The sequence below is a fragment of the Sciurus vulgaris genome, assembly GCF_902686455.1.
Source record: "Sciurus vulgaris genome assembly, chromosome: 5".
NCBI classification, from domain to species: Eukaryota; Metazoa; Chordata; class Mammalia; order Rodentia; family Sciuridae; genus Sciurus; species Sciurus vulgaris.
In genome coordinates, this window is record NC_136465.1 from 54,671,690 (window position 1) to 54,688,085 (window position 16,396).

Below are 16,396 nucleotides of genomic sequence, written 5' to 3' on the forward strand. Positions count from 1 at the left end.
GCTTTATTCAAACTCTACCTAGCATGTGTGACTGTAATTGCAGCACGCAATAACGCAGAAAAAAAGGGCTAAGGAAAAAAAAAAGATGTTGGTAGAAATCATTTAATAAACCTGTCCATTTCTGACATGTTTAAAGTAAATAAACAAAGCTGACTTGAGAAATTCAATTTCCAAAATGCTATTAATGTGGCCATATGCGTGTTTATCTGGTTAACACTGAAAACAAACTCATCATATCCCTCTGCTTAACTACTGAATCTGCTGTTTGTTTATGGGGTCATTTTAGTTCATATCAGAACACATTTACATTCAGAAAGAAAACAATATCAACTTTTGCTTTGAATCTGGACCTTAAATCTACTTTCCTTCTCATAGGAGCTCAGCATTCTGCTCAGAAGAAGTATATTTTGACCTGAGGTCACTCTCCAAGGGGCACAATTCTGTAGCCCTACAATGTCTTACAGAAAGCAAAAGGCAAGCTATTTTTACTATCATCTCACCATGAGTAAGCAGGTCCATCAAAGTTTTCAATAATAATGAATGATAATCAGTTCAAATATAGAGAAGACCACCTGAAATACTGTTACACATAAGTGGGTCAGGACCACTTCAAAAACCTCATGGAAAGAGCCAATTCAGATAAAGTTTCATTCTCCAAAGAAAAAGCTGTACCTTTTTAGTTCCTTTTAAATTCAGATTTATTCCAGAGCTTAAGCACTTAACCACTAACCTATACTGCACCCCACCTCATTTTTTCCATGTGGTTCAATTTCACACATTTAAAACTAAATGTTAGGGTCATATATGCAACATCTTTGACTCATATTAAAAGCCTATGGTGTGAAATTAGTCAGAAAGTAAGAAATATGGACAGAGATGGAATTTTGAAATAGGATTTGGGAATGCAAATGCTTTTAGGTTTTATGGAAGATATTTTTATTTTTCATATATTGTAACTACATTAACAATGTTCTAACAATGAATTCCCAAGTATTCCTAAGTATATGCCAATAAGAGTCCTTGTTTTTCCTTTATTAATATAATACGAGTTGGATTATATTCAACACCATTTCAAAACAGACTTTACTAAATGAGAATCCTATCGGCTTACTATAATGGTCAATGACTTTAGCAGTACTAACCTAACAGAGATTTACAAAAAGAAAATGGGTATATTTTCACAATTTAAACACCAAGAGATGACATCATTTCCATGAATCAGGGAATGTTTAGAGAGATTTCAAACATTAATTTATTTTCATTAGTTCCACATCACATACTGTGCACTTGCATTTACTAGCCAAAGAATTTTCTTGAGAAAAATCTGAAGGTGAAACCAGAGACAAGGAACTTTTAAGAATTTGGAATGGTTTCTTAAAATCAGGCTATTCAAAGTAGGTTGATCGCTCATAAATAAATAATTCCCAAACCAAGAATTTCTGAGAACAAAAGTACACAAGAGTTTATTTTTAAAAGAAGGTGGGAAGAAGAGAGAAAGATCCAGTAGATTTCCCTTTTTAGATCAGGACCACAAGGCCAAACTTGAGTGAAGGATAGCTCCAACACCATGAATCCAGAAAGAGTTTTTAATGTGAAACATTCTTCAAGAAAACCACACTACCTAAAAGAACATGATTCTCCTCAAGTCACTAAAGATTTTTCTCATCAAGTGTTTTTGCTTCTGCATTAAATATGGACACAAAGAGGAGCTGGGATTTACTTAGGAAAAAATGCTTCTCTTAGTCTCTTCCTCTAGTAACTAATTTTTAATTTAAGTATAATTAACTGGTCTAGCTGATGAAAGCTACAGATAGAAATAAGCCAAGTTCTCTATCCCTTTTTAAGTTTCTGATAGCAATGCACTAAAGAAGTTGGGCAGGCAGGCAAATGTGCCCAAGGACATTGAATATAATATCTTCTCCAATGGAAGAAAATATGCCCTCAAATTTGTTTGGGCAACTCAACCTTCTAGGCTCTTCTACCTGGGAAATCTCTAGTCAGTAACTTATAACCTCTAAATCAATGCTTTCATGCCCCATTTTTATTCCATTAAAAAAATAATCTCTCAAGATTATCTTTGTATCTCTCCACATGGAACCTCATCGGATTACAGGGTTTGATCATGCAAGCACACATGACTCCATCCAAAGGGTAACAGAAAGGACATGAAGAAAGCAAGTCTGCCAAGGTATATAATAAACAGCACTTAAAAGTAGACAATGTTGGCCCATCAAAAAGAGCTGTGAGGCAAGGATTCAAAGTACTCTGCCAAAACAAAACTTTTCTTCTATACCAGAAAACATGGATCAAAAAACTTAGCAGGATGATCCATCTCTTCTCAGCACCAGCTTTTAACCTAATCTAAAACTCTGAGATAGAGATTGATCTGTCACACAAATGAATTATCACACACTTACCAACCCCACACATTCCAAGTAACACCATTATCAAGGGAAATGTCTGTTCTGTTCTCAACAGTCATAGTATTTAACACTGATATACCCATCCTTGGGGCCTGAAAAGAAACCAGACTGACAGGTCTGTTACTCAGTCTACAACATTTGGGGTCATAGCATCAAGAGAACAGAGTAATTTTCAAAACTGGCTCATGCACTGGAGTTAAATTATTCCCCAGGCCTCACAAAAGATCCCTATCTCTTCCTCTGGGAGGTATCCTGGGGGATCCACCTTTGCAGACATTCTGAAGGCTGCGCTCCAGATTCTAAACACCACCTCTCAGAAAGGATCCCAGTCAAGCCAGAATGTGGGTCTTCCCCTACTTGAAAATCTTTCAGCTGGGTTAGTTGTGATCTCCTGCTTCACAAACTTCAACCAATACACATGTATGGGCTAAAACCAGGTGACTCGTCTAAGAGCCTGTGCCCAGATTGGAAACAAAACAAAAAGAAACGAAAACAAAGACAAGAAAGTAAAACTTGGTTAGGATGAAATGACTCCCAACCTCCTCAGGAGAGCAGATGCTAAAAGTAGCCCATCATACAGAAGATCTTGGAATAGTTCAACAAGAGGCAAACTGCTATCTCTTTACTGAGTATTCCTACAGATCTAACCTAGTGATTTCCCCAAATTAAATATACTGCATTGATAATACAAAAAAAAAAAAAAAGCCACCTGGCTGGGCCCCTCCACACAGCATCCACAGGAATATGAGTGCCATCAAGGCCTCTGACTGTCCCTCCAACAAGGAGAGAAATCAAGTCACGCCTCTTTCTCTCAAGTCCTCCCTCCCCCACTTCCTCCCACAGCACTGTCCTTCATCACACATCAGAGGTCCGTATGTTTTCATCGTCAAGGTTGAACATAAAGGGTTTATCCTTGGGGTGCTGGGGCTCTGATCTGTGCCTTATTCGGGAGCCTGACAACACCCCAGCAGTACTGCTCTCCCCAAGTCGAGGCATGAACAAAGAGTCCTCCGGAGTCTCTTCAGCTGGAAGCGGCTTTTCCCCAGCCTGGGGGACAGGTGTCCAGGGTTGCCAGGCAGAGGCCACAGAAGGGGCTTTGCAGAGGGTTTTCTTCTCTTCCACAGGTGGCCGCCCTCTGCACAAGATAGAGTTTGGCCCACCTGCAAAGCTGGAGCTTCCAGGTCGAGTCAAAGAAACGGATCTGGAAAAGGACATGTCCTAGAAACAAACAAAAACAAAGGCAAAAAAAAAAAAAAGACAAAGGAAAGTAAGGGCTTTTCTGACAATGTTTATCCCGAAGTCCCAAGAAAAATCTCCACCCATGATCACCACCTCATAGGTCCAGAGACACTTGTCTACGAAAATCAAATACACATGGTGAAGCCAGGTGCAGTGGTTCGTGGCTGTGGTCTCAGCTACTCGGGAGGCTGAGGCAGGAGAAATGCTTGAGCCCAGGAGTTCAAAGCCAGCCTGAGCCATATAGTAAGATCCTGCCTCAAAAAATAAATAAGTTAAAAGGTTCACCAGAATTCACTCCACATGTGTCTGTCTGGCATTGAGACCTAAAGAAACTCCGTGTCTCTGACCAACCGTACCTCATCTCTTCCAACAACCAAAAAGAAAAATAAAAACAAAATTAGTAGAAAAAGAAAAACAAGTCAGTCTGTGGCTTCAGCTGTTTCTAGGGCCTGGGCTGCTTGCCTACATCACCAAATAAAACACACCCACTACAGGAGAATCTCTCCAAGTTGACACTGTGCAACAGAAAGGAAGTGACTTACTCTGGGGTGACACTTGAGGGCCTGGACAGCTGCCCCAATCTCCTTAATCCAGCTGTGCATGTCTTCTGGACTATCCGCCTGCAAAATACCCACAGCACTTATGGACATTTCTGGCCCTGATTTCAGCTTTCAAGACTCTGACTCAATTTGAAGTCCATAAAATCACACCATTAAGGGCTGAAAAGGATCTCGGAAATCATCTAGTCCAGAGCCTTGCAAGGTTTGAGGGCATTTTTGCCCTGCAATATCTTGTTCAACACCCAATAAACAAGGCCCCTCAAAGTAGAGTTGTTCTAAAGTGGGGCGAGGACAGTGGGGGTGGGGAGAGCTTAGTATGGTGTCCCTGTTGAAGTTCTTCACCCTGCCTGGAAAAAAACTGACCCAGTCTGGCCTCCTCGTTTCACAAAAAAAAAAAAAAAAGGAAAATGAGGCCCAAAAGGCCAAAGGTCAAGTTTATGGCTGGTCTAGATTTGAGTTCTTCTTATTCTCCATACAGTCATCTTTCCACTGTAATGATCTCAACAGAATAGTCCTGCTTTCAATTCCATTCAAGTCAAATCCCTGAGCAACTCCAAGGTATGTATGATTATTATGTCTTATCTCTCAAGGCACAAGCTACAAGGGTCTGTCCTGAAAAATCCATCCAGGCTTCAAAAGTTGTGGGTTTAGGAGAGCTAAGTTTAAGAATATGCAGGGACCAGGTTGAGATATCCCAGTATTTTTCCCAGAAACAACCCACCAAACCCAGAAGGGGGCAGCAGTGCCTCTGAAAAGAGGGAGAAAAATCAAGAGGTCTAGCCACCACCGACGGACGGAGCTTCTCAGCACTTCACAGTCTGAGAAGGGTTGAGTTCAAGTGAAATCTGCAGATGTTTACTAAGAGCCCTACTCAATGTTATATGCTCCAACTGGTGCCAGCCACAGAGGTGGAAACTGGACTAAATCCATGACCTCCAGAAATTTATGTTTGTTAGCCTTCCCCTGGCACCTTTCCCTGAGAGTCCCCCCCAAAACAAACATGTATTTGCATGCATATGCAAAAGTATGTGCAGACACCACATGCCAACCCCAAAGTTCTCCAAGTCCTCTCCTGACTTCTTTCTTGCCCAAAATGGTTCCTTCTGTTTGCTTTCTATCAGGATAAAACATGACCAGATTTGGTTGCTTGGTTGGCTTTTTAATCCTTAGATTTGCACCTACTCCTTCCTTTCACCCCAAAACAAACCATCCTTGGTTGGACATGTGCAAAGACAGTGACCAAGAACACTAGGTCAAAAAGGGTGTAGCACCAAGGGCCCAAGGTGAACACCTCTCACGTGTGCTATACCTGCAAATGTATTTACGTTTTCCCTCCCCTTGACCCTCTCCAGTTATATGAAAATCTGGTAGTTTCCCAAGAAAAAGATAGAATCATCCTTAGTCCAAAATAATAACCAGGATTAAGTCTCCGAACTTTTACTAAGATTAGGAATACCTTGTTCTACAGGTAGAATTAGTGGGAGAAATAAATGAGCTCAATCAGGTAAAGATGTTTGAATGGTGCTGTTCGATACTGTGTAAAGCTATTAGGTATTTTTTTATTAATGTCATATGATACAAGGGAGGAAAATAGAGAATTAAATTCTACCATTACAGATTTATTCACTGCTCTCTTTCTCCCTTAGATCTTTTCTCCTCAAACTGCACATAATAGCTCAAGAGATCAAATTGTCAGGATCAAATTAGATAATATGTATGGAAGGGAAAAAAGGTTATTTAGAATTTGAATGAGATGGAAGTAATTCTTATTCTTCATACAGTCATTAGAAGAAAAGCATTTACTAGGGCTTTTTCTTCTAGGGAAACAAAAGATGATTTGGTACAGGGAATGTTGGGAGACAGGGAAAAACAAACATCTCCCGGAACACAAAGGAGATCTGACATTTTCATTAAACAGACTGAAACATTCCCATGATGGCAATCCAATAATCAGTTTCAAGGGGTGTTAAGCTACTCTTTCCAGCACCCTAGCAAAATGCTCACAACCATCCATGTCCAATGCAGGATTGGGATGTAGTTCAGTGGTAGGGCACATGCTTAGAATGTGCAAAGGCCCTGGTTCAATCCCAGCACACACAAAAGTAATATATATATATATATATATATATATATATTTATATTATGGCATTTATATTATATATATAAAATTCAAAGAGAAAAGCAAGTATTGCAATTTATCCCATATAGAAACATTTTCTCTTTTTAATTTTGCAATACTGGGGATTGAACCCAGGGGTGCTCTGCAATTCAGCTATACCCCCAGCCCTTTTTATTTTGAGACATAGTCTCACTAAGTTGCCAGGCTGTCCTCAAACTTGCAATCCTCTTGCCTCAGCCACCAGAGTTGCTGGGATTATAGGTGTGTGCTCACCATTGTGCCCAGTGGAAATACACTGCTATTTTAGAAATCACAATTAACAGGCACTATTAGTAGTTTTAACCATTATTTTTTAAAAATATTATTTAAACATAATTTCAAAATACTATTTAGATAGAAAAGCAGATATTACAATTGATTTCATATGAGAAGAAAGAGAATAATGTTTTATTGGGATTGCAATAACAATCCCAATCTCTAGCTTTAAGAACTAGGATCCAGACCTTGGGCAAAAAAAAAAAAAAAGAAAGAAAGAAATTCAATGAAACATAAAATATTGTATGCAAAAATTATGGTATATGGTAAATCCCTTAACCTGGGAGGATAAGGCAGGAGGATTCCAAGTTCAACGCCTGCCTCAACAACTTAGCGAGACTCTGTCTCAAATTTTTTTTTAAAGGTGGGGGCTGGGGATATAACTGGGTGGAAGAGCACCCCTGGGTTCAATTCCCAGTAGTGCACACACAAAGAATTATGGAGTATGTACATAGCTACCTTTTATGGAAAGCCTATACTTAGCTTTCATCCAAATCTCAAAAATAATCTTAAAACCACATCACAAGGTAACTTCATGAACTAGAGGTAAAAATTCAAGCTGACGTCCAACCACCATGGTAAATTATTAAGAGACCAAAGAGTGCCTAAAACTGGGTAGAACAAAAAGGGAAATGCCAAACACACCTTCTCTTTCTGGAGTGCTTTTTTGTGTGCATTTGTTTCTGGTGCTTGGTTCAATATCCTAAGATTCCATCTCACCCCAATTAGAAAGCCTATTATCCAGAATACAAGCAACAATAGGTGTTGGCGAGGATGTGGGGAAAAAGGTACACTCATACATTGCTGGAGAGAATGCAAATTAGTGCAGTCACTCTGGAAAGCAGTGTGGAGATTCCTTAGAAAACTTAGAATGGAACCACCATTTGACCCATCTATCCCACTCCTTGGCCTATACCCAAAGGACTTTAAATCAGTATACTACCATGACACAGTTTTTGAGATGAAAGGGACAAAGAGTATTAAAATGAGTCATTTCAGCCTGTGGTTTTCTTGGAAGTTCAATTAACTTTTACTGAGTACCTACTATAATGCCAGCAGTATAATGCATCAGTGGTTTGATGTAATGAATTATGGAGGCCGTCAACAAAAGGCATCCAGTTTCTGGTTATGGCCAATGCTCCCATCCTAAATCTTTTGATAGATCCTCCTTCCATTTCCAACTTTTGAACCTTTCCTGTCCCAATACAGGATTACCTCGGTCCTCTTCCAAGAACCTACCCCATCTTTAGACACAGCCATGTCACATATGACTATGTGGAATGCACTATATAGTTCTAGGGGATGTCACTCAGTTTGCAGTCTGAATAAAATAGTAATGATCCAGAGAGTCTTAGGCCCAAGATTTTGCAAATCTTCTTGTGAATCCTCTTATTGCTACTCCTGTCCTGACACAGCACCTAGTTTTATGGGGGATGGAGGAGTGTACACATGTGTGTTGAACTGAGGAATGAACCCAGGGGCATTCTACCACTAGCTACATCCCCAGCACTTTTTATTTCTTTATTTTGAGACAGGGTCTCACTGAATTGCCCAAACTTCTGACTGGGTCTCCCAAGTCTCTGAGATAACAGGCATGTGCCACTGTGCCCAGCTCACAGCACCCTAATTCTTTTTTTATTTTTTTTGAAAATACTCTTAGTTGTCAATGGATTTTTAAATTTTATTTATTTATATGTGGTGCTGAGTATCGAACCCTGGCCTCACACATGCTGGACAAGTACTCTACCACTGAGCCACAACTCCAGCCCAGCACCCTAGTTCTGACAACTCGGTTCATGCCAAGTTACCAAGATCAGTTTGAACCACATTTCTCATCTTGAATAATGAGTCCTCCTCCTGATAAGCTGCCTAATACCCCAGGCCTCTATGATTGGGGAAATAAATCATGATTGTGGTTGGCCATGCATCCCAAGGATTGAAATCTCATTTTGAACCCCTGTCCAGAACTGAGAACTGCCTGCCTGCTGACAAACTTCTCAATCACCCACCTTTCCACCTGCTTTGATACCTGATTACTGCTGGATCCTGAACCTGTGGTCACCATGACCCAACCTCAAGTGGGTCTTTCCTGATACAGAGTCAAACTTCTCTGGTTTCTGTGGCCACACCCTCTACATCTTGGGTTCTGGAACTGCTGCTCTTGTACAACAGAAGTGAGTGCGTCTTGCTCCAGCACCTGGTGCCTCCAGTATATCCATAAGTTACTGAGTGTATGAACCAGACAAATAATTTACCTTCAGAGACTCTGGGTTCTCTTGTGAAATGGAGATGAGTTCAGAGATGGCCAAGAATTAAGTGGTACACTGCCTATAAATTGCTTAGCACTGTGTCTGGAACATCTAAGTGTCCAGTAAATGGTTGCTTTTTTGTTCTTAAACAGCAAAGACTACAAAGTATGAGAGATTACAGGGTACAAATTATACAGCAATGTGACACACAAATTAAATGATCAACACCTAAGTAGTCAGAAACCATCCCAGGTCTTTCTTCTCTGTCCATAGAGCTGTTTCTTCTGCCTAGATCCCCTCTGTTCATGCGTCTAGCTTTCTCAGATGCTGAAGACAGAGTTCTTTTTGGCAGATAACTGAGCCTAACTTAGAAGGCAGGTCAGAAAACCATTATGGCATGGTGGGTAAAACTTCTGGCACCTCAGCACCAATCTACAGAAGTAGTCAAATTTTTTTTAACCTTTGCACATGATTTTCACTTGGAACAAATGACTGACACACAAACTCAATCTAATTTATTCACACTTAGAAACCTGGCAGATTTTTTTTTCTCAAAAATCAATGAGGATTATGGCTCAGTGGTAGAGCACTTGCCTAGCACATGAAGATTGGGGTTCAATCCTCAGCACCACATAAAAATAAATAATAAAATAAAATAAAATAAAGGCATTGTGTCGATCTACAACTAAAAAAATATTTTTTTAAAAAAAGAGGGCTGGATCTGTAGCTCAGTGGCAAAGTTCTTGCCCATCATGTGTGAGGCACTGGGTTTGATTCTCAGCACCACATAAAATAAAAAAATAAAATAAGGGTGTTGTGTCTATCTGTAAATACAAAAAGAAAAATTTTAAAAAAAGAATGAAATGAGCCTGTAACGTCAAGGAAAAATAATTTTTTTTGCCAATGTTGCCAAATGTTCAGTTTTCCAAGCAAAAATTAGAATTTCAGAAAATTTGTTCCTACCTCCATGAGCTCAAATTTCCATATGTAAAGACTTTGCTAGTAATATTAATGATTGTGATTTTTTAAATATTACATTGTAAAATGTGTCAACATTTTGAAGATCTACATACCTCAGTGAGACCAGTATTTTCCAAATGAATAATGCAGGCTGTTATAAAACCTGGCATGAATAAAAAATATCTATTCAAAGTGCAAAACTGACTAATAGATTTTAATCTAAGAATATGAAAGTTTATAGATATGACTTCAGATTCCACATTGTACCTACACATCAAGAAATTACCATTTGTCAAATTTTGAGTATAGAATCAAAGAAGAATATTCATGATTATCCAAAAAGGATATTAAAATATTTCTTTTTCCAGTACATATTTGTGTAAAGCCAGACTTTCATGTTTCTTAATCAAAACAACATATGGCCACAGATAGAATGCAGAAGCAGATGATGAGAATTTGATTGTCATCTACTAAGCCAGCCATTAAACAGATTTACAAAAATATAAAATACTTCTCCTCTTGCTGATTTTTAGTAAGTTATTTTTCACAAAGTATATTTTAACTTATAGTGAGTTTATAGTTGCTACTTCTAAAGGAATTGACAAATATATTTAATGATTCTTTTCATCTATATTCTTCTCTGACTTTCTATTCTGAGTTAGGTGCTATAAACTAATTTGATCCTTCATTCATTTATTCAGGGTGGTGCCAGTATCATTTTATCCCAGAAATTTGGGGAGTCAAGAAAAAGGAGGATAGAAGTGACAAGAATCTTTTAGGAATCGTGTGTACACTCATGTAGATAAAACAATGTCTTCTGAACATTTTTTGGTTTCTCAAATCAATATCTTCAGGCCAGGTTTCTTATAATCACTGTCTTATAACCAGCACCATCATTCACCTGACAGATATTTAGTGTAACCAGTGTGTTAGGCATTGTCCAGCCAATGGTCCTCATAGCACCTCTCCTTGGAAGTCTCACAAGCACTGTAGATTCAGAATCACCCATGCCAACCTTGCCCTTCCCCTCAACAATTTCCTCCTTTTGTGCTCCCATGGAAGTGACAGATACATCAGCCACACCTAGGCTCAAGCCAAACATATGAGCATTATCCTTACCTCCCCGCTCCCTCTCCCTTCATCCAACCAAATCTCAAGTCCTGGAAAGTTTACCTCTTTAATATCTCTTAAATTTCCAACTTTGCCCCATCTATCCAAGTTCAGGCTTCCTTCATCTCTTACCAATTATTATAACAGCCCTTGAACTGGTCTCTCTAGTGCTACCTTGTCCTGTGGCCTCTGCACTGCCCTGGGCCAGGCAATCTACAAACAGAGTATCACTAGAAGAGTTGGGGATAAGTTTTTCATTTTCATTTTACAGATAAGGAAAACCAAACTTTGAAAGTTAAATAACTTGCTCAAGTCCACGTGCCATATTTAAAGGCAAACTTGACCAGGTCAGTCCCCTCATTTAACCTTCCAGGCACTAACTCAGGATAAAGCACAAGCTGTCTACCAAGGTACACAGGCTGCCTGAGCTCTCAGCCCCTAGCTGCCCAGCCCCGTCAGGCTCTTCACTCCTCCAGGCTCTGGTTCCTATGTACTCCCTTGCCTGGACCACTCTTACCCTGACCCAGCAAAGATGTATCTTCCTTCAGGAAACCTTCTCTGCCTCCCTAAGACTTGCAGAAGGGCCCTTCTTTCAAGTCCATGGCAACCAGTGACTCACTCTAAAGGTACCAATCACACCAATCACACTGTTTTCTGGTTTGTATTCCCTCACTCCTTTCAAGGACCTTGTTTCATATTTGTACTACATTTAGATTCTTTCGGCACATCTGGCATTTCGTGCAGTGATCACCTAATCTCCTAAATTTTTTTTCAGTTTGCATACATTAAGGTTGACTCTGAGCGGTAAAGTTCCAAGCCATGCATCCACCACCGTGGCATACAATAGCTGCCCTGCAAACACACCTGCACTTCATCTATCCTAACTCCCTCCCACACCCCATCACTGGGTTTTAACTGCCTGTTTATTTAGCTAGAACTCTCTCTCAGGTTCAGGATTGGTTCTGTTTTAATGTGGTGACCCCAACCCAACACAAAATGTCTAGCCACTCTGAACATACTTTACAAATATCCATCAAATGCAAGGACTAGAAGCTCTCCTCCTGCATGTACAGGCTCAACCTGTCCCTACATGACTGGTGTCAGTGAATAAGTAGCTTTAATACCATTGTGACCCTTTCCCCTCATTGCTTCCTGGAAGGTACATGCTTGTCTGAATGGGCACTGCTGGCAGATGACTCAGTCTGATATTATGCCTGCAGGGTACAGGCAGAGGAACACTGGAGTCACAAGAGCCACTGACCAAGAAACAGAAGCGGAGGGTGTTTAGAGAGGAGCAGAGAAAAAAGAGAGCTAGGAACCTTCAAAAGCTCAAGTTGGGAAGCCTGCACTTAAGCCAGCACACTGTGCATCAATTTTAATGCTAGAAATCCCTCATCAGCACAATGCAGGAGATAAACATACTCTCTTTGGTTCACCAGACTGGGTTAAGGACTTGGCCTTCAATGTCGAGGCCCTGCTTGGAAATCTGCCTTGCTAGCTCCTATGACTTTAGAAGGGATTGGGAGAACTCCAAAGTCGTGGGTGGAGGGGAGAAGCTTCTGATAAGTGAACTGTCAGAGTTCAAACAATGGCTTTCTCTGTGCAGCTGGGCTCTGCACCTGGTGCCTGCACAGGGCCCTCTGTGCTTCTGTCATTCGCACACAGTGATGTCCACACACAGACAGGACTTATAAATACCCTCCAAAAGCAGAAGTGAAATCCCTGACCAGTTCTCCTTTTCTCTGCTCAGTTGGAGCCCAGCAGCTGAGAGCAGTTGGTAGAAACTCTTGTTTTCCAATACAGTGGCTCAACCTGCTTTATTATTTTATGGTTGGAAAGCTTTGGGCAAACATCCTGTTTAGAATAAAATGGGACTCAGACAATTAGGGACTAAATTTACCACACAGAAACCTCAAGCAAAAGAAAAGAGAAAGCAAAGGAAAGGGTGAGGCCTATTAATACTCTGTAGACAGAAATGGAATGCTTATCTTCTCTGGGTGAGCACCTTACCTGTATGTAGAAGGTCCTGGAGCTTGTTATGATTTCAAACAGGTTGTCCCTCATTAAGAGATCACTAGACAGAGAAAGAGAAAGGAAGTTACTGGGCATACTGGCATACATTTGGAGCTTGACTGGTCCTAAGTCTAGGTTCTACAGTATCCATTACCATTAAAAAATTTAAAAAATTAAATTTACAAAAAAAAAAAGGAGTGCCCAGGTCATTCCTCCTTCAACCACTGCCTCAAAACCATTTTGGGGGTTCCCTCCAGCCTCACACCTCTCAGAGGGTCTCAGGAGTTCTTTCTATTCTGATAGACCCTACCACCCACCAGTTCCAACAGGATTGAAGCTTCTTTCCTTCTCAAACCTCCTGCCTAATATCCGCCACACTCCCCACCTCCTAGTTTTATTTTCTTCAATCCATCCCTTCTTCCCTCCATCCTGCCCTCTCTTCTTTCTTTCTTTCTTAGTGCTAAGATGTATGGAGTGCTGTGTGAAGCACTGTTGAGCACTTTTTTTTTTGCACATTATTTCATGCAATCTTCACAAACATCCAGCAAGGCACCTAAAGATTTTCCATACTTTATGAAGAAAGCCAGGCTCAGAGAGTTTAAATGATATATATATCTGTCCACAGTGCCAGAAAACTAAACCCAGGTCTGACTCCAGAGTCTAGGCTTTTAATTTTTCCCCTGCCATTTGTCTCTCCTAAAGATCAAACTCCCTGCTTCTCCAGCCTTTTCCCCCCTGAGCAGCAATCTTATCCTCAATTCCTGCTTTTTTATACTGGGCCCAGAAGACAAAAACTAATGAGGAAAAAATGAAGGTGAGAGTAGACTACTTTAATATTTGCTTGAGAGTACATGTGGGTTTTGGAGGAGAAATTCTGACTTCTACAAGGAAGAGAATAAGAAGTAACAGATGCTCCAGGACAAACCTCAAAGCAGCCCAAATCACTCACAATATTAAACGCCTGCTGGGTGTACCCAGTGGCTGTGAGAAAAATATAAGAAGTAAAAGACCTAATTCCTACCCAATAAAAGAACCTAAGAAAACAAGACACAATCAGACATTAGTTAATTTTGTGTTCCTTGCCAAAAGTCAGACTCATTCCTAGAAAGGACGGGTCATGAGCAGGTGTGGATTTGTGAATGCACACTTAGAAAGATTGGTAGGAGGTTGGTTAGTGACACAGGTACTGCACAGAGGAGGAACAGGAGATTGACAACAAGATTTGTCAGGAAGAACTGGGGCCAAATTCCACTGCGTGTGGTGGTGCACACCTGTAATCCCAGCAACTCAGGAGACCAAGAGAGGGGTTCACAAGTTTGAGGTCAACCTCAGCAAGTGAGCAAGATCCTGTCTCAAAATAAAATATAAAAAGGGCTGGGAACCTTGCTCAGTGGTAGAGTACCCCTGGATTCATTCCCTAGTACTGGCAGATGATGTCTTTTCTCACAATGGTCTGCAGATACCACTGTGGGCTGAAAATGCCAAGCGTTCAGCTGATGCCAGGAGTTAAAAAAAAAAAAAAAAATTCCCCAGTACCAGGAAAAAAAAAATTCTGACTCTACTCAAGGAAACGGTATTTGGGGTATGTTTTAAGAACACTGTGAGCCTTTAAAATAGCCAAGTGTATAATGGAAATAAGAAGACATCCTTTATTGGGCTGGTCACTGAAAAGATGCAGAAGGCATCTAGTATAATGCACAGCACTTGAACTACATTTCACTGTTATTACTTTGAGTATTTCTGAATAGAGGTGACTCTTTTATGGCTGAAATGATTTAACCTTTTAGACTATTCAAGCCCATGCAATGCCATCACCAAATCAAATACTGAAGGGAAAGCAAAGCAGGTAGGAAGTCCCCACTCACTTCACATTCCCTTCCAAGCTGCATACCGCCTTTCAATTCTACATTCATTGACTATCCAGATGTCCTGAAACCTCCTAACTGGGTTAGAGAGAAGTCACACCTGGAAACTGAAGGACCCTGGGGCTTCCTTCCCAGCTGGCTCCAACTCCCTGACTTCCTTTACTCAAGAGTTAAGTGTAATTCTGGCAGAGTAAGAGAGTTAGGGTGAGCTTAAGGAGCTTAGGATGGAACCATACCTTGGTTCCCTAAGCTGCCTCAACATGTAAGTGGTCTTTCATCTGCACAGGCTCTTCAGGGTCAGGAACCATCAAGGATCTCCCAGGATCTAATCATGGCCTGTTCTCCTCTTGCCCACTGCCTCCCTCTGGAGCCACACATTTGGAACGTCCATCTTCAGCTACTTTCATGAATTACAAATTGTCATGGAGAACCTCCCCAGTCCTCCATACTCTGCAACTGCCACTTGCAAGACTCAGTACAGTGTTTCTGCCCCTGCCTCCTTGGGTCATGCGGCATGATATTTTCACATAATACTGTCTCATGCCTTCATGGGAAAACAGGCTGACTGCTGCTCATAGCTTCTGTGATGATGTATGTGAGCTCTGCATGCAGAGTTTACAGATTACAGGAACACAAACGCAAGGGTTCTAAGACTGCGCAATCATGGCCCAAAAGAGGATTTCTACATGCCAGATACCCTTGGGGGTGTGTAAAATAGATTTCCAGGGGTATCTGTATTTGGAGTTAAATGTGGGATATTCCCTTGTCCAAGCTCATCCCATGCACCTCGGCACTTGGACAGCAACCATTTCCTAAGGAAAGAGGAACATATTAAAAACACTTGTTCGGGGGAGAAAGAAAAACAAAACACAACAACAACAAAAAAACACCAACACTTGTTCAGGACTCTGGGTGTAGTTCAGTGGCAGAGAGCTTGCCAGGTATGCACAATTGCCCTAGGTTTCACCCCCAGCACCAAAAAAATTTAAAAAATAAAGTAAAATAAAAAATAAACCCATAACAAAATCTTGTTCTTCCTGCCCAATGATAGTAACCTGGAAATGTTATGAATAACCCTGTCTTAATGGAACATCAAGGTCAAAAGGAGAAGAGGAGAGGCCAGAGCATTCAGACATGAAGTGCTGGCATAAGCAGTGATCTGATAGCACTGTGGTTAGTAAACTAAAGGCACAGCCCTCCTCAGCCTCGTCCTCCTGGAGACAAAGCATCTATAACACCTGGAAAGGATCTGAGCTCCACTCCCTTTCCCTTTCTCATTACTATATTCTTTCTTTTCCTCCATGAGAAATTCTTTTAGAGTCTCCTCTCCTTAAGAGCTGTTACCTAATGGGAAAAAGGTAAGTTTGCCCAGTGTGATCTCATCCCTGTAACAGCTTGGTGCAGTGAGTCAGCTACAAGATACAAGGGTCCTTACCTTGCTCTTGGAAGGAGTATTTTGTTGCTGTTGTTTTTGTTTATTTTCTTGTTAGTTTTTTGGTTTTTTGTTTTTGTTTTTGTTTAGGTGCTGGGGATTGAACCCAAG

The 16,396-nt window shown here is 40.7% G+C and overlaps 1 protein-coding gene across 6 annotated transcripts in view; it reads right to left on the reverse strand.

Moving 5' to 3' along the window:
• Positions 1–1,436: 1,436 nt before the first annotated feature.
• The window catches only part of PLEKHA2 (pleckstrin homology domain containing A2), a 126,819-nt gene continuing 111,859 nt past the window's right edge, over positions 1,437–16,396 (reverse strand). For all 6 annotated transcript variants that reach the window (XM_079142174.1, XM_079142176.1, XM_079142175.1 and 3 more), the window contains 3 exons: positions 12,986–13,049; positions 4,205–4,282; positions 1,437–3,641 (listed from right to left, as the gene is read on the reverse strand). In XM_079142174.1, the coding sequence (XP_078998300.1) occupies positions 3,279–3,641; positions 4,205–4,282; positions 12,986–13,049 (505 nt within the window). In that variant the 3' untranslated portion in view covers positions 1,437–3,278. The remainder of the gene's footprint in view (positions 3,642–4,204; positions 4,283–12,985; positions 13,050–16,396) is intronic.